The sequence below is a fragment of the Lipophrys pholis genome, assembly GCF_963383615.2.
Source record: "Lipophrys pholis genome assembly, chromosome: 1".
NCBI classification, from domain to species: Eukaryota; Metazoa; Chordata; class Actinopteri; order Blenniiformes; family Blenniidae; genus Lipophrys; species Lipophrys pholis.
The window spans coordinates 19515347-19537328 of NC_137635.1; the positions used below are offsets into that span (position 1 = coordinate 19515347).

General features: G+C 40.5%; 2 protein-coding genes across 6 annotated transcripts; one reads left to right on the forward strand and one right to left on the reverse strand.

Annotated features, from left to right (window-relative positions):
* The first annotated feature begins 3545 nt into the window (after window positions 1-3545).
* LOC308113875 (alpha-N-acetylgalactosaminide alpha-2,6-sialyltransferase 1-like) lies at window positions 3546-15370 on the forward strand. Of its 4 annotated transcripts, XM_080470407.1 has the most exons (10): window positions 3546-3738; window positions 3847-3938; window positions 4012-4177; window positions 4409-4571; window positions 5620-5782; window positions 8001-8139; window positions 8217-8320; window positions 8452-8535; window positions 9846-9945; window positions 13038-15370. In XM_080470407.1, the coding sequence occupies exons 2-10, from the start codon at window positions 3847-3849 to the stop codon at window positions 13242-13244; spliced, it is 1218 nt and encodes a 405-aa protein (XP_080326533.1). In that variant the 5' UTR covers window positions 3546-3738; the 3' UTR covers window positions 13245-15370. The 4 variants fall into 4 exon arrangements, 3 of the variants coding, with proteins under 3 accessions (XP_080326533.1, XP_080326532.1, XP_080326534.1); XR_013935577.1 differs by lacking the exon at window positions 3546-3738 and having other exon boundaries at window positions 3774-3938; window positions 9846-10455; XM_080470406.1 differs by lacking the exon at window positions 3546-3738 and having other exon boundaries at window positions 3774-3938.
* LOC308113853 (alpha-N-acetylgalactosaminide alpha-2,6-sialyltransferase 1-like) lies at window positions 14341-21082 on the reverse strand. Of its 2 annotated transcripts, XM_080470375.1 has the most exons (9): window positions 20952-21082; window positions 20576-20822; window positions 20179-20341; window positions 19631-19793; window positions 18766-18904; window positions 18584-18687; window positions 17946-18029; window positions 16180-16279; window positions 14341-15597 (listed from the first exon to the last, which is right to left on the reverse strand). In XM_080470375.1, the coding sequence occupies exons 1-9, from the start codon at window positions 21053-21055 to the stop codon at window positions 15424-15426; spliced, it is 1278 nt and encodes a 425-aa protein (XP_080326501.1). In that variant the 5' UTR covers window positions 21056-21082; the 3' UTR covers window positions 14341-15423. The 2 variants fall into 2 exon arrangements, with proteins under 2 accessions (XP_080326501.1, XP_080326500.1); XM_080470374.1 differs by having other exon boundaries at window positions 18584-18904.
* Window positions 21083-21982: the final 900 nt, after the last annotated feature.

Genomic DNA, 21982 nt, shown 5'->3' on the forward strand with positions numbered 1-21982 from the left:
GATATGTAGGTGGATGAGTGATGGTTCATGTGTGTTACATGTTGTTAGTTCAAACTAAAAGCCAACCAGGCTGAGCAGAGTCTGGCTCCATGCTGGCAGCCTGAGTAATGCGGTTGAAGGAGTGAGAAGGTCCTTTTGCCATTTCTTTTCATTTCAACAAACAGCTTTTCAACCCACATTTACTTCAGCAAGTTTTCTTGTGGTAATAAAACAGGTTTTTAATAAACCAACACATGGAACAAAGATCGAAAGAGCAACATAAACATTCGAGCTGATCTTACGTGCATTGCTCCTAACAAAACTATAAAACTATTCCTACTCTCATTAATACTGATATAACTACAGCTACCATTTCATTCTTATTAGTGCAGGCTGATATGTTCTACATAGACAAGAAAGCAATTGTTTACCTTAACAGAAGAAAATCCTTTACTCCGTTGAGCTTCCAGTACACGTGTGAAGAATCCAAAGACGAAAAAACAAATGTGCGCCGATTTAATTTCGGTCGAGTGGGTCTCACCACGTCACTTCTGGCATTTGCGTGTCATCTACGTAACTTCCTGCATGTTTGGTCCGCACGTTAGTTCCTGTGGGTCGGCTTTCGTATACGTATCTTCCTTCACGGTCAGTCCATTTCGTCACATCCGGTGGGTCGGCTTCTACATACGTCACTTCCGGCGCGTCATTTTGCGTCTTTTCCGTCCATGCTTCCGCATAGCACCATTTCAAGATGGCGGTGACCAAGAAATAAATATGGCGGCGCCCGCAACACCGCCATCTTGGTTTTCCCCACTGGCATCTCTTGGCAGGTTGCGCCTGGTATCCCAAACGGAGGGGTAGCGAGGGGTAGCGAGAAATGGTTACCAATGGGACCTGTTGGTAACGGTAACTGTGTCAGTGGAAACGCACAACAAACGGTTACCACCGGCCCTGCACCGGTACCAAGGGGGACTGTGGAAACGGGGCCACATCAATCAGGGACTAGAAGCTCCGGTGGAGCTGCAGAAGCTAGAAGCAGGCGGAGCGGGACCATAGACCTATAAAATTAGAGTTATATATAGTGGTTTATGTGTTTGTGCAGAAGTCTATTTCTAAATTTCTATGTGGTCTGTCTTCTTCTGCGTTTTTGTTGTGTTTGATGAGTCACGGCGCCCCTAAAAGCCTGGCATGTGTACTACATGCTCTGAAGCCTCGTGTTGAGTCATGTTCATAGTGAGGTGCGGACAGAGGTTTTTTGGGAGAAGGCCAGGGAGGAAAAAGATCGGGTTTTTCGTTGTGTGGATGTACCCTCAGTTTACAACAACAACTAAAGAAAATGCATAAATTAAAAAAAGCTTTAAAATAAAGGATTTTAAAATAAAAAAAAATTTAAATAAAGGATAAGTACCCACAGGGGAGCGATATGGCGAAAAAAATAACCCAGAAGGTTACGCTAGTTTGAAGGGAGACTGGGATATTCTGAATAAGTTTTTGAGAGAACTATGTTCAGACTACTTTTGTCAAACAGCTTTTACCACTTTGATGTGGAATTAAGTGTTTATAATTCACAATGAAATGTAAATGTTTTGTGACAGTTCAGGTCAAACCTCTCATACTGCTTTAAGTGAAACTGAAATTTAATACACAAAGAAGATACATTGGAGCCTAAGAGTATTTAGTATCGGCCGATACTCAATTCTGAAAAATCGGATCAGTATCGGTCAAAAAAGTGTGATCGGGACATCCCTAATATATATATATATATATATACACAGTACAGACCAAAAGTTTGGACACACCTTCTCATTCAAAGAGTTTTCTTTATTTTCATGACTATGAAAATTGTAGATTCGCACTGAAGGCATCAAAACTATGAACTAATACATGTGGAATTATATATTTAACAAAAAAGTGTGAAACAACTGAAAACACGCCTTATATTCTAGGTTCTTCAAAGTAGCCACCTTTTGCTTTGATTACTGCTTCGCACACTCTTGGCATTCTCTTGATGAGCTTCAAGAGGTAGTCTCCTGAAAGGGTCTTCCAACAGTCTTGAAGGAGTTCCCAGAGATGCTTAGCACTTGTTGGCCCTTTTGCCTTCACTCTGCGGTCCAGCTCACCCCAAACCATCTCGATTGGGTTCAGGTCCGGTGACTGTGGAGGCCAGGTCATCTGGCGCAGCACCCCATCACTCTCCTTCTTGGTCAAATAGCCCTTACACAGCCTGGAGGTGTGTTTGGGGTCATTGTCCTGTTGAAAAATAAATGATGGTCCAACTAAACGCAAAGCGGATGGAATAGCATGCCGCTGCAAGATGCTGTGGTAGCCATGCTGGTTCAGTATGCCTTCAATTTTGAATAAATCCCCAACAGTGTCACCAGCAAAGCACCCCCACACCATCACACCGCCTCCTCCATGCTTCACGGTGGGAACCAGGCATGTAGAGTCCATCCGTTCACCTTTTCTGCGTCGCACAAAGACACGGTGGTTGGAACCAAAGATCTCCAATTTGGACTCATCAGACCAAAGCACAGATTTCCACTGGTCTAATGTTCATTCCTTGTGTTCTTTAGCCCAAACAAGTCTCTTCTGCTTGTTGCCTGTCCTTAGCAGTGGTTTCCTAGCAGCTATTCTACCATGAAGGCCTGATTCACACAGTCTCCTCTTAACAGTTGTTCTAGAGATGTGTCTGCTGCTAGAACTCTGTGTGGCATTGACCTGGTCTCTAATCTGAGCTGCTGTTAACCTGCCATTTCTGAGGCTGGTGACTCGGATGAACTTATCCTCCGCAGCAGAGGTGACTCTTGGTCTTCCTTTCCTGGGGCAGTCCTCATGTGAGCCAGTTTCTTTGTAGCGCTTGATGGTTTTTGGGGCACTTGGGGACACTTTCAAAGTTTTCCGGACTGACTGACCTTCATTTCTTAAAGTAATGATGGCCACTCGTTTTTCTTTACTTAGCTGCTTTTTTCTTGCCATAATACCAATTCTAACAGTCTATTCAGTAGGACTATCGGCTGTGTATCCACCTGACTTCTGCACAACACAACTGATGGTCCCAACCCCCATTTATAAGGCAAGACATCCCACTTATTAAAGCTGACAGGGCACACCTGTGAAGTGAAAACCCTTTCAGGTGACTACCTCTTGAAGCTCATCAAGAGAATGCCGAGTGTGTCCATAGCAGTAATCAGAGCAAAAGGTGGCTACTTTGAAGAACCTAGAATATAAGGTGTGTTTTCAGTTGTTTTACACTTTTTTGTTAAGTATATATTTCCACATGTGTTAATTCATAGTTTTGATGCCTTCAGTGTGAATCTACAATGTCAATAGTCATGAAAATAAAGAAAACTCTTTGAATGAGAAGGTGTGTCCAAACTTTTGGTCTGTACTATATATATATATATATATATATAATTTTATATTTACGTTTCTAATGAAACGTAAATTATAGCAAAAGTTCTCTCTCAGATAAAGCGCCATGAAAATACACATGTTAATGTTCAGAAATAGTTTTAGCAACAGCAACAACTCTCTCTCACGTGACGCACCAATAAAAGGTGAATTTTAATGCTTAGGAAATAGGTTCAGCGTTCCCAGATCCCTCGTGCAGAACTCACCCGGAGTGCGCGGAGTGACAATTATCTTATTATCAGTCCAAAAGACCATCTCGTCAACCATTTCACCCGCCGCGTTCTTCATGTGACGGGTTTCCACCCAATTGACCATCACCCCGCCCTGCGCGCTCAGCTCGGAGACGCGGTATGAGGAACATCCCTCGCGTGTTTCCTCCCGGGGAGCAAATTAATGAATGAACAGAGAACAACCTGGCTGCTTGTAAATGTTCATCTAATCCTCCATATCTCACAGATGGCGATTCATCTCTTTTCGACGCTTACTTTTCTCTGTTTCACATCAGTCTTTTCCATTATTTGTTTTCTGTCATGGACACACAACAACCGGTGAGTCAAAGTTTTCAAAATTGCTGTTTATTCGGATAATTGTTTGATGTGGTGTTTGACGCTCATCTTTCAGCTGGACACACTTCTTAATCAAAGTCAGAGAAAATGACACCCTGCTGATCAATCTGCAAGTTGAGCCTGAGACTGTTATACCGCGCTTCCAGAAAATGTTGTTTCAAAAGGCTCCAACGTGGACTTTTGATGATCTTTATATCCAGGACGCCCCACCTCGACCAACAGTAAGCATGCAAAGACAGGATGAGACAAAAACAAGTCACATAAACAAACCTGAGTGGTGGTTAGACTGAAATATGCTCCTTTATCCCTTTTGTGCAAGACCTGCAAAGATTATCTGTCTCCATTGGCCATAAAGTGATTAGTTCGAATTCTTTGGCTGATCCTCCATGTTGTGGTTTGAAGTCGGTTAATAATTGTTCTGTCTTCATTGTGTGATATCTTTTTATGCTCAGAAATGTGCCCAGTCACTGAGAACCTCGAAGGATGAATTCTTCTCCCGGGCTTTTCTCCCCAACATTCGTTTGTACCTACACAAAGACACCATCAACATGAGCGAGTGGAACCGGCTTTCACATTTTAACAATCCCTTCGGTTTCATGGAATTCAAATATGAGGGTAAGTAGTTTGAATGTTTCTCTTGTCTAACTGCAAGGCGCTCTGAGGCAGCCTTTTAAATGGCTCTGGGTATTTAATGAGCAACAGCCATACGTGGATGGATTTCTCTTTATTTTATTTTCTATATGCTCCACACAACCCTATCTAATTGCCTTTGTAAAATAAACACAGTTGTAATACGCCGAGGCCACAGTGTGGCCCTTTCCTCTTTAAGTTTGGCAGATGGGAAATATGTGGGGCTTTTCCAGCTGTGAATTGGTTAAAATTAGATTCGCAAATGTCAATGAAAACCCCAATAAGATCACAGCCAGCATTAAAATATGTATCAAAGAAAGTAGTAGTAGTAGTCTTTATTTCGAATTTGTACAATGCAATTAAAAAAAATAAAAAGAAAGTAATATACTGTACATACAATTCGAAAAGGAGTAGGTTGAAGTAAAACTTATGTTTCCTACCCCTTTATACATTTTCAGTCTTTTGTTTCTTTTACAGTTTTACAAAAGATTCAATTTGCAATCAGAACTTACATAAGCATAGAATATTTCTACTTCTTTTAAGTCTCTACAGTTTATACAAATATACAAATTTTGTCATCAGTTTCCACATTTACATTATTTATACATATATTATCTACATTACACACAATACATTTTATATAGTTTTCATTTTTTCAAAACGAAAGCTTTCATTATTAAATCAAGATTTATTGTCTCAGTTGGACTTGCATGTGGCGCAAACCCAAACCAATAACATTTTGGAAGCGTCTCCTATGTTTGTTTTCACTGTAGCTCTTTGAGGTTCCTTGGAACGTTATGTGCTCTAAACACTTTTATGAATTTAAATATCAAATAGGAAAGTGGACAACTTGTTCTGATTTGCAAAAGTGACTCAACAACCCGCCTGTATATTATTCTTACCACACCCCATGCAGGACATAGCAACTGCACTTCAGCTATGGGCTGCACCTCTCAAACTATGTGGCAGAGGGGAGCAGCAGGTCTTTATACTGTTGATGTCATCATGAGTCTGTGTTTCTTATTTTTTGCAGAAGTGGTCCCTGCAGTGAAACTGATTCCGAAGCCAAAAGAGCCACTGCTTTCCCCCAAACCTGGGGGCGACGGCTGTGTGCACTGTGCCGTGGTGGGGACCGCCGGAATCCTCAACGGCTCCAGAATGGGGGCAGAAATTGATGCTCATGATTATGTCTTTCGGTAAGAAAGGTTAAAGTGGCTAATCGTTGTGATGATGGGGGGGGGGGGGTTCGGGGTTAGAGTGAGATGTATATTAATGACCCGAAATTGCCCCATTGCTGAACCAACAGTAAACGTTCATAATGAGTAAGGATGACAATTTGCGCAGATTTTTCTCAAAGAAAACCTTTATTTTTGAGTTATTACCTCATTGACTGTACACTAAGTCTGCCGGGAAAATTATGTGTGACACATTTGAGAAAACCTCTCCTATATTTATTTTGGCACTGTTTAAGAACATGAGACTTATAATCTCAAGTTAGAGGGTTTGTGTCACAAGCCTGGCGCCACCTTCCCACGGGCTCACCACCTGCAGGAAGGTTCTTAATTGGTGCAATGTGATCTGGGTGACGGTGCTCAGACTGTCACCCCCGCGACCCGGAAACGGATACGTGGGGGGAAATGGGTGGATGTTTAAGAACAGATCATATATCTAATGAACCACAATGACTCATTTCTTTGTGATTTTATTGTGCTTCTCCTAAATGCTTCATTAACTTGACACGCTACCATTTAAGGCGCTTGATCCAAAAGTTTACAGATTAAGGCCGTGTGGTTTCACTGCAGTTTATTCTAGATTATCGGTGGCTGTCTATGTTATCCATATGATGAGGTGTGGATGCTGACGATTATTGTCAACTCGGGTTTGTCGAGAGCAAGGGAGTAATCCCAGGGTGTATGTTTAACCTTCAGTTTTGACTAATAGACAAACCACTTATTCAAATTCTGGACTAATAGTTTGTGCACACTTGGTCACGATGCGAGGTTCTTGTTGAACGTTAAACTCAAATTTGCACCTGCACTGAATCAAATGTATAGAAATGTACCTAGATTTAAACTCAACTAGTATAATTGATAGGTAAATGTATCTAATAATGGTAAATGGATTTTTTTTGGCCACTAAAGGGGAAAAGCACAACAAAGCAAAATTCATTAACGTGTGTAAATCAAACGTCATCCTTTGTCAGCATCAAAGAATGAAGTATTTTATTTTGTGGTTCAATAAATATATTTCACTATAAAATACATTTTTATAAAGAAAATAATCCCCGCAATTGGTTATTGTTTTGTTTTTTCAAATGGTGATGTGGTTATTGTTTCTCACAGTGAACCAAGTTTCCAGGGGCGGATTAAAATACAACTTGTTTTACGACCACAGACTCACACCCTGCTGAACAGGTTTACCTTATCTGACATTGAAAGTGAAGCCCTGGAAGACGTTCAACAATATGTATTATCTCATTTCATATGAGGAATTTTCAGTTCTGAAAGGCTCAACGTTGTTTTGACAGTTTTATTCAAACAGCAAAAACAAAAGGTACAGACAGCATAAACCTGTTAGGTTAGTGGTAGAAAGTTCGAAAGAATAAACCTTGTATGAACAACTTGGTTGAGATTTGCGAGCTATGATGATTCAGCGCGACTGTTTGATGGCTGTCAAAAATTTAGAAATTCCATCCACGGTCCACTGCCACATCTTGCACAAGTTTTCCAGCAGCTAATCCGGGCTCTGACGGCGACATTAACAGCTAACGCACAATGAGACATCAGCCTCACAGTACACAAGGAGCCAGTCATACCCAGTGTGCTTTCATGCAGTATGATGGCTGCTTGTGTGACTCCGCCTAGAGAAGCTAAGACGCAAACAAACTCTAGCACAATGGGATCGTTGATGTAAGTGAAGTCAAACTGTGCCGAGAATCGCACTCGTCAGACAAGCACGATCTTACCAGTCGGGCGTCTTAATTGACAGTTGTGTCGGACATTGGGACCCGCCAGAGTGTTTTGTTTTCGGGTTTTCTTTTCCCCAGCCATGATTTTAAACTAATGATAAGTTACTTTTTCAAAGGAACCATGTGTCTTTATGTGTAAAAAAAAAAAAAATACATTACTATTCATCCTAGGTCACTGAAATTTTACAAATGACTAACTTATTATAGTAAGGCGTCTACCTGACATGAAACCCTGATTTCTTTCTCCACCACGAATGTTGTGGAAGTACCTTGCGACATTCACTGCTGCTGCACTTTGGACAATGCACTCGTGTCGTAACTTTTTCTAACAAATTTGATTGCTTTTATGTTCTACTGCCGGGTGTGAACGGATAAATGTGCTAGAGTATTGTAAACTTTGGTTGATGTAAATGAACCCTTCTGAAGTCGTTTTGTTTGTGCGACAGGATGAACGGCGCAATCACCCAGGGCTACGAGGAGGACGTAGGAAACAGGACATCGGTGTATGTCCACACGGCCCACTCCATCACTACGTCGCTCTATTTGCTGAAGAAGTATGGATACAAAGGCGCGCCCCATGACGAGGTAGTGAAATCCGACAAGTGCACAACTTTGTTTCTTTTCCACTCCCTAACACACTTCTGTCGCCCGCATTTTCGCAGGGTATAAAATATGTGATGATTCCTGAGGGGAAGAGAGATTTTTGGTGGCTCAACTTTCTTTTCAAAGGAGAAAAAATCCCAGACGGTTACTACAAAAATAAGGAGTAAATATCTGATCTTCCTATTGAACCTTTATGACATTTTATGACACTTCTCCAACAATACATTCCATCATTCACATGTTCTGTTGCGTAAACACAAGGTCATGACTGTCCTTATCATTTTGAACCTTCAGACCAAGGCAATACTACTCGGGCCAGTTCAACGAGAGCCGCTTCTACGTTCTGCACCAGGACTTCCTCCGATACGTCAAGAACAGGTCAGTATTCTCTCACAATCTTGTCCGGTATGCTGAAATTAGTCCATCAGCTCAAACTATGATTTGAAACGAGCTGTTCAGGATGTTTCCCGTCAAGTAACCCTCTGTTGGCTTAAGAGGAACAAAGTCTGATGACCACTATTGAAAATGTTTTTACAACTTGAGGTCGGCCAAATAAAAAAAGATCATTTTAACACAGACGGCATGTCTGACATATTTGCTCCCTCCTTCGCGAAGCATGATGAAGAAATGGACCAACCGACCGATCAAAACGTTTTGCTTTTTTAATTAATAGTCCAAATATTGTAGAGAGATGCCAGTTGAAATCTTGATTTTTAGCATTCTACTGGTTGCACCAGGGTTTGCATATTGTTTGAAAATCAGTAAAGACTTGCAGCCAGACACCGACCCGATAAACCACCCGCGAGAGGCTGCAACCCAGGCCAACAAATGGCCGAGCACTTTGTGAACATTTCAAAGATTTGTCAAAGATTTTTTTAAACTTTATTTATAGAACATTTTGAACAATATGGACAGACGGTGTGAAATACAACGGTGTAAGAAAAAAAATCTTAAGAAAGCATAGTCACATCTGAATGTCAGCATTGATTTTCTAGAACCACCTTCTTAGGAGTAGCAGACACTGAGTCCCGAGCTGCGACGTCTGCATGATCGCGAGCTTCCTCATTGCACAATGTCACGACATCTGGGCGAGTTTGTAAAAACATACCTAATGCAACAGTTGACGTTCCACTTCTAGTTTGCACCAGAAGATTTCATTAAAATTGACTTTATCTTGAGATTGTAATAATCATTCCCAGTAATTGTTTGGTCTTGTGGAAATATTGGCATTTCCATCACCTATATTCTGGCACATCAACAAAGTAAAACTTTTAAGTTTAAATTTAAAAGTAATTATTATGGCACCATATTACCAGTCTGGCCCACTCGAGATGAAATTGGGTTGTGTGTGAACCCTGAACTAAATGTTTAAACATTTAATACAGGACTAAAGTGAACAAACAGTCACCTACTGAACGAACGGATTCAGCAAGAGGAAGTAATGGTTCATTTGGGTGATGAACCAAACAGTTGAGCAAGATGTTAAAGGATTAATCTGAATAAATTCAGCAAGGTAAAACATTTTCCCTGCATTTAACTGTCATGACAAAAAAAATAAAGAGTCCAGAACATCTGAATGAATTCAATAAAGATGCTCCTTTTAAATAGTCACTGGATTGTTATATTGTCTAACATGTAAAACTTGTTTTTTGTGTGCGTGTTCATTCAATTGTATTTATTTCCGGCAGGTTTTTAAAATCCAAAACTCTCAGTGGCGGCCATTGGGCGATGTTTAGACCAACCAACGGAGCGTTCGCCATCTTTTTGGCTTTGCACACGTGTGACACAGTAGGTTGACATCCGTTTCCCTCATGCAGGTACCTGAAATCTCAGTTGTACGTCACACTAGACACACCTTGATGTAGGGGTTATGGTGCTTTTGTCCATGAAGGACACAAACGTACTGGTTTGATGAGAAAAGTGCACAGCCGCACTTTATCAACGACACATTCTCTATTTCAATTTGCCTTTTTTTGTTTTACATAGTTTTTTCGATCCCAGATTGGAATGCCAAAACAAATATGTGACTGAGACCTGTATGCCGTCATTTTAGTGCCAAAAACCAAAGCAAATAAAAACTGTAATCGCGCACAGCGAGACCACGTTCTGCGTGTGCGCTGTCTCGGACTGTGCGCTCGCTGGGATCTCTCTGAGTGTGGTGATGTTGAGCTTTGGCACTTTGGGGGCAACATAGACAGCCTCATAATCCCCCTCCTCTCTGATGGGTCACTTTAAACGTCACTTGTTCCCACTCAGGGCCAATCAGAGGTGCAGTAGGGTGCGTCATCACAGTGGAAAGTAAGTGACTGTTTCCTCAGAGAAAAAAAAGAAAGGAAAAAACTTTTTTATGGGGCTATCATGGCTGAGTCTTACAGTTATCCCTCAGATTTCTTTATATTTTATGCTGGGACCAATGTACGGAGCTAGGTTTTTTTATTTTGTTTATTTTTTTTACTGTGCCAGCTAAACTGACGTCTGGTCAACTCCAAATTTTCCTTAATCTGAGTTGATTACAGAAATGTAAATTAATTTAAAAAAAATTTTTAAGTAATATTAAAACCCTATTCATTAATTCTATTGATAGTTTGTCATTAATTATATTTCTACTAAACTGAGTCCCAGGAGAATATCGACCCGGAGCCATGGCGCTCTTGAAGCCGCCATTGTTATAGTCCATCTTCTTGCACGTGTGCAGAAGAACTATTTGCTATGGCCGTGGTGGCATGCGAAGTAGCAGCATTTCTGCCATCCACATGGAGATGGAGTCGAAGCAAGTGTCACCTTGGGCACTTTTTTAAAGTTACAAAAACAAATGGAGAGAAACTTTTTTCCATCCCTTGAACCAGGAGACTGCAACCTCTATGACCAACGTTTTTGCTGCTTTTCACCAATTAAAGCGTGACTGCGTCCACAAAACAGGTTTGTCCTTTAGAATAACGTTAACCCAGTTTAAACAGTTGTGTAGCTTTGGATTTGTACACTAAAACTCTTATCTTGTGTCGAGTTTCATAAGAACGTTTAATAGAGACGCTCCATTACCAGTACAAATACTAACTTTTAGCTACTTGTTGACACAGTATTTATACAAGTACTTGTAAGCTTAATCATTACTCCATATGTAAGGCAAGACCAGATTGCCACAGCTGATGATTCATTTGCTGGTGGTGTATCAACTAGTTTTCTCCTCCTCTTGATATTCTGGCAGATCATACTTTACAGCCTGAATTACTTTCTGTCACGATTCACACTCAGAGACTCAGGCACGGACAGAGACACGGTACCAGGAGTTCTCTCAGGAGTATTTTAATAAATAAACGTGCAAGGGACTCCACTCAAATAAACAAGATAGCTGAGCTGGTACACAAGGATAGAAAGAAGACGGAGAACAAAAGGAGGGGAAGGGGTGACTAAACTACTCAGCAAACGCTAACAAACTAAGAAACTGCCAAACTAAACAAATACTCAAGACGGGAAAAAATCTGAATCAAAGTACAACACAGGAATCATAGCCCTACTAAAGGTAACGCTCAAAAGTACGTCTTCAGGCCCAGCTAGATGCTGCGGGGAGCACACTGCCAGGTACGAAGTGGGGAGCTGTAGGAGGGCGTGGTCGGCGGTGAGGAAGCGGGACGAAGGGCATGTACTGCTGCCCGATGGAGGGTGAACAGAGAGCCTTCCGTTGAGCTGTGTCACTGAATGGAGTCATAAGCAGGGGCTTGGTGCAGCAGGGTTGATCCAAAGCTGCAGCAGGGGGGGAAGACAGGATTAGAGCAGAGCAGGGCAGAGCTAACTGTCCATAGTTTACGGTCCAGCGCCGAGTCTCGATCTGAAGCCAGCTTTATGGGGAGAGAGGTGAATTGATTGGTGTAGCCACACCCTGCCTCAGGTGAGTGCACTCAGGTAATCAGACTGCACTCCACACCTCACCAGCATGCAGCACACGCCCACCTGAGAAAAAGGAAAGGAGGGAGGGGAAGGGAAAACGCTGGCACTAGGCAGGGCCAGAGGTGGAGGTCATGACACTTTCATCATTTTCATTAATATTAAAGCAGCAACACACCACTGACAAAGTACTTGCAGAGTTGTATCTGGGATCTTTTGTGAGTACGAGTACTCAGTGTAGTATCCCACAGTGCATCCCTTGTTTTTATGATTTTGATTCTACTTTTCACATTTTTAAGTGGTTAAAGCTGCTTATATCATTTTAGTCTGTTATATTTCTTTGCCCCCAACCAATTATATGTACATGTTTTAGAAACTAGGTTTCGTTTTGAAGCTGCTTTTAGCATGTTTACCTGTTTGGGTTAATTTCCTTTCAGCTTTTTTTTTTTTTTTTTTTGGCCACCTTTGTCGTTTTAGCAGTTTCATCATCTTCAGCTATTTGACCTATTTATTTCATTTAAAAACATTTTCGGATATTTTCAGCCATGAGATAAAAGTATATTTGATAATGAGTGTGGAATGCAAAAAAATTAAATATAGAATGAAATCTGTTTATTTCCTTTTAAATTGTGTGAAAGCTTGAACGAGCCACTACAGAGGGGCTGAAGGCCACATGTGTCTCCGTAGCGGCCGGTGGCAGCCCTCTGTTCTAAAACCAACCTGTGGAGGCGGGCACATAGCCAACTCTGAGCCTGGTTTCTCTGCGGTGTTGTCTGTTTGTTTCTTTGTTACGTTTCTTCAACTGTCTACTATGACATTATCTACCCTGAGATCATAGTGTGCTTATTGGTGACATGCAAAGATGAATGTTCAGTATTCAGTTGAAAGTGCACAGAAAAACATTCTTAAGACACTGTACAGTACATTCTCCTCTGAGACTTGTTAGCTGACATTCTTGGTAATCTTCCCGCTCCTCTCTGTCTTTGTGTTGCCTGCAGGTGGATGCATATGGATTCATGACTGAGGACTACAAGAATTACCCCAACTACTATATTCATAGGGACACTAAGTCCAAAGTCATTTTCTACATCAACCACGACTACATACTAGAGAAGGACTTGTGGCACAAGCTTCACAATAGTAAAATAATGAAGTTGTATCAGAGGACATCAGAAACGAAGGAAGAAAATCCAGGAACGCGCTGATGCATCAAGAATGCCGCCCGAAAGTGGAGCCATTGTTTACGTTTCTATCGACTAATGATGGTACCAAATGCATCTATGGTGTATGTTAAAGATTCAGGGTTTTTTTTTCTGAAATATCGGGGAAGAAGTTAATGTTAGGGGCCATTCACTGTGAAATCAGAGTTTAAGGGAGACTAAATACAAAAAGATGTCCTGAGATCTATCATCTCAGACTTTCTGTATATTTCCTAATCCGACATTGGATAGTGTGTGTTTTTTTTCTTCTCATGTTTGTTGATGTAAAACGATTTGAATGACTTTGTTATTGGAATTTGGGATGTTTTAATCTTGAAAATCATGTTACTGTCTCGATAGAGCTGCTCAGGCTGGTTTAATCTAATGGGGCGGCATAGCGGTTGTCTCCCAATCGGAAGGTTGCAGGTTCGATTCCCATCTCTGCTTGCCAAAGTGCCGAAGTGTCCTTGGGCAGTGACCGCGCCTTGCACGGCTGCAGCCTCCAATGGTGTGTGAATGGGTGATGTGATGAGCTATGTAAAGCGCTTTGGGGCTCTTGTCAGCTAAAAAGTGCTATATAAGTTAGTCCATTTAATAACAGTTGGAAAGTATTTGTGATAACTGTAAATTATATATGTAGCACTAACAAGGGTATTCTATGTTGTCCCCCTCAATCTTCCGTCTTCTCTCTTTCTTTGAGCATTTCCCCCCGGTCGTGTACGGCCGCCATGCCAACTTCTAATAAAGGCAGCAACAGGTAAACTGTTCTGACACCGGAAGGCTCTCAATCACATAATATTGTTTGCCCAAGCTGCCGAACAGGACAAAGGGAAAAAAAAAAAAAAGGATTTGGGGATAAAGAAAGTTGTTTTGACTAAATTCTTACTTACTGGTGAAGTGACTGGGAAACAAATATTAGTGAATCATTTAAAAACTACAATCTAATCAAAAGATTGGAAATCCCCCCCGAAAACCTGAAGATCCCAGAACGCAGTACAAACCAACAATCAGAAAATGCACGAGATGTCGTCATTTTGACCACTGGCCTCCCTTCTGTAAACAGGGACATTTTGAATTCACAATTGTTTTTATTCCGGTGGAACGTTTATCAGGTTTAGCCTCGTTCGCTTCTCAGTTTAAAATGTTGCTGACAGTTGGACATATTTCATGTTCAAGGTCAGTGAGGTGCCGATCCTCCAGTAGAAAATAAGATCAGTGACTTGCTGGCGGTTGCTGAGTGAGTAGGACGAAGAGCGAGCCGAGACGGAAAACCTCTTACGGTCATGCTTAAAATCCATGAAACCAAACAGATTGTGACAACGTTGCACTCGCACAAGAGTTACAAAATACCAAACAACCAACAATCAAACAATAAAATACAAGTTGAATTTATAATAATGCAGCAAAGCAAAAAGATGCAGATGTTTGATATGTCTTTATTTTCAAACTTTCTTCCCATGGCAGCAGAAATGACCACACATAAATAAAAAAAACAACCTCTGAAATGTGGCATGTATAGTTTGGTGATTCAAAAGAGTGGGGTGGTGTTGAGGTTAGCGCTGCTGCTTCATCAAGAGAATCTTGTGTGTTCAAATTCGGCCTCTTCTTTGTGTAATTTGCTCGTTTTTTGATGGTACTACAGTTTCCTCCCACAGTCCAGTCCAGCTCATTGTCAAACAACCCTCAACTGCATGAGGCAGTACAGAAGATGGTGATATTCATCTCTTCTTCTGCAATTTTGTATTTCAAGACTTTACAAAGTTTTGCTCAAACATGATCTGTATAAGAATCCAATCAAATTACAGTTATTTTGCACTTCTACATCTGTGTAACACAAAGGGTTCATGTTACCCAATGAAAGAAAAAAATGCAATGACGTACGACCTGAAAATTCAAAAATGTATCAATAAGATAAAAGCCGTTGAACTAAAACAGTATCAAATAGAAAAAAGTTAATTGATTAGATGATTAAAATACAAATTAAAAAGGTGAGTTTTGAGCCTGCTCTTAAAAACACCAATAGTCCCTGCGGCCCAGAGGCCGCCCAGCAAGCTGTTCCACAAATCAAGAAGTTTATGATTCTTATTGTTCTTTACTGTTTTCAAAAAATAAAATAGCTGGTTCCTCCACTACTTTTCTGAGTGTGTCATGTTATCGATTGGATCTTTTTTTCTCAGTGGTGCATCTAATTTCTTTGATACAGCTTCATTATCTTGCTTCTGTGAAGTTCTTTCCACAGATTCAACTCGAGTTTGTAGTCATGGTGGGGATGGCGCATGTTCTTGACCTTTATTGTCTTTTGGACGTAGTAGTCGGAGTATTTGCTGTAGTCATCGGTCATGAATCCATATGTGCTTACCTGAGGAAAGCAGAAAGACAGAAGATATGATTAAATTAAAATGAAAGCACTATGAATAATGTATTTTACCATGAGAGTAACACACAATCAGAAGACTGACTCTTTAAAAATGAGGGAGCTCATCCAAAACCTTTCACAAACTGCATAAAAATAGCACTAATCAAAAAAAAAGTGATGTTACATGTCAAACTTGGCATTTTTACATGCTCCCACCAAATGAATGAACAGATATACCAAAATCTATGCAGAATTTTGCCACATTTCAGAGGAAAGTGCTCTGCAACTTACATGCACAAACAAAACAAATGATAAGATTTTCCAGAAGAAGCCTAAATGTACGCTTGATTTAAAAAACAACTCTATTTTCTCTCTATAAGGCAGTACCACTTTCTTCCACAAGGTGTTGCAGTGAGTAACTCCTTGATCTATGCTTACATTCCAACATTAAGTTAATAAATACCAATGCCAGTAAACACTAAAGCTGTAAACCAACTATCAACATTGTGATTGAGAGCTCACTAATCCCGCCCAGTATACACATTATCACCATATGCCACACCTGTTAAAGTAAATGTCACTTACTTTGTCACAGGTGTGCAAAGCCAGGTAGAGAGTGAAAGCCCCGTTGGTCGGTCGAACTACCGGCCAACCTCGAGACTGCAGCTTTGGTGACTTTAAAAACCTGGAAGCAATCAGAAAGAACTTTTAGACTGAAAAAAAAAAAAACCAAATTCTTATTTTGTAGGCAATCACAGCTCTAAATGCCTATCATGTTAAAATGGCTTGATTTCTCATTTTTCACGAGCTGTTTCTTTCCTTTCTTTATTAGTCTATTTGGAGAGGACAGTGCATATTAACTCAGTACAGTTACTTTGTGTAAATGTGCCACATTTAGCCATGGGCTACTTTCCATCCGTAGTCCTCATACATTGAAGACAACAATGATTTAAAAACCCAAAAAATTTACATAGGTTATAGATTTATACTATTTTCAACCATCCCTGCAATATAAACAAATCCCCCAATCTATTACATGATCTGACAATGGGTCTGACAAGTGATCACAAGATTGATTAGCATTGAACCATAGTTTGAGCTCTTTTTTAAATGCTGTAAAAGTGGAAGACTCTCTAATAGTATTTTGAAGCCTATTCCAGCTTGTTAACCCTTTTGCCCAGTGTTGGTTCGTCTGAATGGAACCTCACAGTCTTCTCTAGTGGCTGATCTGGTTCTAAGATTACTATCTTGTTGTCTAATAAATTCCTCCAAAGGGGTAGAGGCCAAACCATCGAGTATGTTTAAATATTCAGAAGTTTTCAAAACTGAAAATATGATATTTCTCTAAAATTGGACAGTGGTGAGAGGAGTAGGTTGTTTTTGGGGGCAAAAACCTTGATGGCTATTTTATACAGCTGTTCTGCAGGTTTTACTGCAGTGACGCCAGCAAATGACCAGACCGGGGAAAAATTACTCTATGTGAGAGAAGATCATACAATGAAGATAAGATTTAGCAGCAGTGGTGGAGACAGAAGGCCTGATTTGTTTCAAATTTTTTACATCGTTGACAACCTTTTATATATGTTTCTTGAAGGTTTGAATCCAGTATGACTCCAAGGTACTTAAACCAAGAGACCAGTTCAAGTACCTCTCCATCTATAGAGACTGAAAGGTTGTTCTGCTTTGTTGGTCTTTTGGTGAACGTCATACACATTGTTGTTTTAGTATTGAGAACTAGACAGTTATCTCTGAGCCAGAGCTGGACTTTTGTTAAGGCATTGGTAAGCTTAGATGAAATTTTGTCAGTTGTTGAACCATGAGTAAAAAATGGGAATATTGTGTCTGTCACAAGTATGTTACTTTTGGAAGATTGTGTGTCAGGTATTCAAGATGTATTCATCCCCAACTATCCTTATTATTGGTCAAAGCAGCACAGAAAATGCATGGATGTAAAGCCATTTGGAGAAGTAACTTGTGTTACTTTCACTTGTCTCCCTCAGTTTGGAAAGTCTTATATACAACGTCTTAAATACTTTGTTGGCTGTGTGGGTCCGTCTGGTTCAATGGGCCAGACCAGTGAAAAGTACCATGGTAGCATGGCTAAGGCTCTGTTAACATGTTTCTCCGTTCTTGGTTTCAGAAAACTTTTGTGTTTACATGGCAGCATGCCAGCCAATGATGGAAGGTTTTGGATATCGGTCTCGAGTCATGCAGATTCCTGAGATTATCATAACGCAACTCAAGTGTCTTGTGAGGTTATATCATAAAACAAAAGGTGAAAAGTTATAAGACTAAAAATCGCCACATTTAAAAGACATAGAGCTTGAATTCGACTGCACGAGGAGACTCACCTGTTCCGCACGTATCGCAGGAAGTCCTGATGCAAAACGTAGAATCGACTCTCATTGTACTGCCCTGAGTAGTAAGTCAGTGGCCTGAAGGGTGGAAATACAGATTATTTACATTATTTGAAGAACAATATGCTTTTGAAGCAACGTTACTCTAAATATACCACAGATGTGTCACAATGTCAAATTGATAAGACAAGATATGCATAATTGTCTTTGGATGGTGTGTTGAACCCTAAAAATCTATCTAACATAAATTTTTTTCATAATCTATAATTCACTGGTAGTTATCCAGGATTTGACATCAATTATTAACAGTGTAGTATCAGGAGGAATAAATGGTTCGCCTACATCAACTAAATACTACGCATTTGTGTAGTTTTCTATGTCTCCAGGATAAAAGTTCTATTTATTTTAAACATTATTGTTTCAATTATATACGTTTTCAAGAGCCATGTGCAACCCAGTGTCTTTTTAAATGGCCTAGGGCAGTAACATTAGAGCATAATGAACTCAGATTATGGAAACGTTCAAACTTCTATTGAATGTGAAGTTACTGCATTTTGTGGTCTTACAACCCCATAAATGGCCCGCAGTTGTTTTTCATACATGTTAACAATATGCAGTGAACAGGGACTAACTTTCTGCCGCGGTACCGTCCAGACGAGACTTTTATCCCTTTGAGGAGACCCTCAAGCCACTGGAAGTCCTTCAGCTCCTCAGGCATCATCACATATTTTATACCCTGTGAAGGGGAAGTGTTGGAAGGCGTCGTGAAGGGAACGTAAACCATTCCACACCGTTGCCCCGTGAGTTTCAATACCTCATCATGTGGAGCTGACTTGTATCCGTACTGCTTCAGCAAGTATGGTGATCTAACGATGGAGTGAGCGGAGTGAACGTAGACGGATGTTCTGTTTCCTACGTCTGCTTCGAAGCCCTGGGTCATCGCTCCGTTCATCCTGTCACACAAACACATTAAAGCCATTGTTCTGCTTGATGACCTGTGGGTGAATGTTCACATTCTAGAATTAATTCAGTTCATATTGGCATATTTTGACCTCTTTATCTTCCAACATAGAAGTTTGCAAAAATGATATATTTTCTGGTTGAATTTTGTTTCTTTTCTGGTTAAAGAATATTTATATATATCCATCCATCCATCCATTTTCTTCCGCTTATCCATTTCCGGGTCTGAGCACTGTCACCCAGATCACATTGCACCTGATTAAGAACCTTCCTGTGGGTGGTGAGCCCACGGGAAGGTGGCGCCCGGCTTGAATTGCATCATTCTCACACTGCTTTAGCTCTACAGAAACTTTTCTGAGTATGTACTTTTCTTTACATTTTCCAATATAATTATTTTTGTCACTTTGCTCAATATTAAAAATAAATAAATAAATTGCTTGTTTTTCAAGAATGGTGAAGTTTGTTTCAACACAGTTCTGCAAGAGAACAGTATAATACAAACATTTTTAAACTTGTTTAACACAAACTTTTGATTGTATACATTTGATTTAAGGCTTCAAGCTGATGGCTACCCCTCGAAATGTAATTTTAAGAACTATTTTCCCTTCTGTTTTTATCTTTGTGTTACTATCCATTCCAAAATGATCAATGAACATGACCATTGTTGTCATATTCAGTAATTACTGGCACACCAGAAGCTGGCTCTCTTTATTTCCTACCGAAAAACATAATCATGAGCGTCGATCTCTGCCCCCATTCTGGATCCGTTGAGGATCCCTCCCATGCCCACCACAGCACAGCGTATACAGCCGTCCCCTCCTGGCGTGGGCAAGAGCAGAGGCTCTGTTGGCTTCGGGATCAGCTTCACGGCGGCCATGATCTCTGCAAGCACCGTGAAACACAAGCTATGTGAAAAAATGTTGAGGGAACAAAAGGGTTCAAATGGCAGAAGTCGTGCATGCTAGAAGTCTGATAAGCCTTGACAGTTGGACTGACGTGACAAAGACGGTGGTGAAAGAATTCAGCAATGACAAAATACTAGACAATGAGCTCTGGAACTATGACAGAAACTCAAGAATGTATAATGTTAAGTACACAAAAACGTTCTTGCCAGTTCAACGATTGGCAAGAATTTCATCAGTGTGATGCTTCATCAGGCAAATATCCAGAGGAAATGGTAAGTTTTCCATTATTACGTCAAGTGGTTAATGCATTTAGGTCACTCAATCGCCCAGAGTCTTATGAAAAGACAGAATCATCCACCTACCATCATAGTTGTACCCCATGAATCCAAATGGGCTGTTGAAATGTGAGAGCCGGTTCCACTCGCTCATGTTGATGTTGTCTTTGTGAAGAAACAAACGTATGTTTGGCAGAAAAGCCTTTCTGAAAGTCCTGTCCCTTGAGTTTCGCAGAGACTTTGTGCACATCTGTGAAGGAGAAAACAACGCCTGAAGAATCACAATGAATCGAAAACGAATAATTTTGTCTTATTGGTTTTAATAAAATCTCATGTTGGAGAAACCATAAATGTAGACATTCACAGAAGTAATTTCCCTCACTTCAAAAGAAATGTTCGGAAGGTGAGAAGGTTTGAAAAAGAGAAGCAAACAGAAGCAAGCCATGCATCCCGTAAAGGTGAGATATGTTTGATCTGTGCTTACTGTTGTCCGAGGTGGAGTGTCCTCATTGTAAACATCCTCAAAGTCCCACTGAGGAAGCTTCTTGAAGGATTTTACGATGATGACGGGGATGGGAGTCTCTGCTTTTACTGTTAAATTAGCTTTTTCTGTTTTATGTGTTGGTAATGCAGCAGCTGGTGGAGTTTCAGGCTTTCCTTTTTCCCAAATAGTGGAGTTAGTGTGAATTAATCTGTCTCCAGCTCTGTATTTGCTCGGGAAAATCGTCCAGCTAAAAATGCAAGAAGCGGTACATTGTAGTCGTCATCAAAAAATTAAATAACAGAATTATCTACAACAAAAAAGTTACTGCTACACACGGCAGTCACAAGTTCACAATGATACAAAAGCAACCACTTACCGGACGTGTATTTTATCCAAATGCTCCCATGAAAGAAAAAAGAGCACAGTGCTGGCTAGTATCACTCCTATCAGACAGTTGAGGCACTGGACGTGGACACCCATACCTCAGATGAGGAAGATTTGCGGCTCAATTAAACACCAGTAAGCATCTGTTGACAGGTGGAAAGGCATTCAGGGATATGCCACATGAGGGAGTGGCTTCTGCAGTAAAGTATAGTGTGAAAGGTTACATGGATTCAGATGGTGATCTCCATGTGTGTTTTTTCTTTTCTTTTAAATAGCATAAACCAGAATCAGCCTTTACTTTGACTTCTGCAGATGACCTCAAAGGAATATTTAGCACGTGAGAAGAGATCCGGGCAAGTTTCATTCATCTATGGACACAACTACAAAAAGTGTCAATGTAAAGGTTTTATAAGTTGATACCAGAAGCAAGTTTTTATGTGTACTGTCATTTAGATAACGCCAGTGGTGTGAAGGTTATGCTATACCTGTCAATGATAACATCTCCAATATCAGTGTGGACTTTGGAGCCACTAAATGCAGTTTGCGCTTTGATGGAGCGGTGACACTACGACTCCAAGCAAAGTGAAGTGGTGCCGAAGAGGGATGGATGCAATTTAACAGATACACAAATGGTCATTATGAATCAGGTGTCATGGTAGAATATGACAATGAATATACTTGACTGTTCTGCCACTTCCATATGTCTCGCTTTTGGTGCCAATCTTATTTTCTTGGCTCAAGCCTAACCGTGAAGTGAAAAACAGTCGTTGCTTGGAAAGCCTGTTTTTCACTTCACGGTTAGGCTTGAGCCAAGAAAATAAGACTCTGCATACTATTTTTCTCTTGCAAGTCAACAATGGGGCAATTCATTTACTGTGGGAAATGCTGGCAGGCTAAAAACAGCCCCTTGTCAAGACATTGTGATTTTGTTGTCGCCACACAGAAGAGCAAAGTTTTTAGACTGTTTCATTGCGTGTGTTTTGAGTCGTGTGAGGCGGGCTGGACATGGTTTTCTTTTTTCAG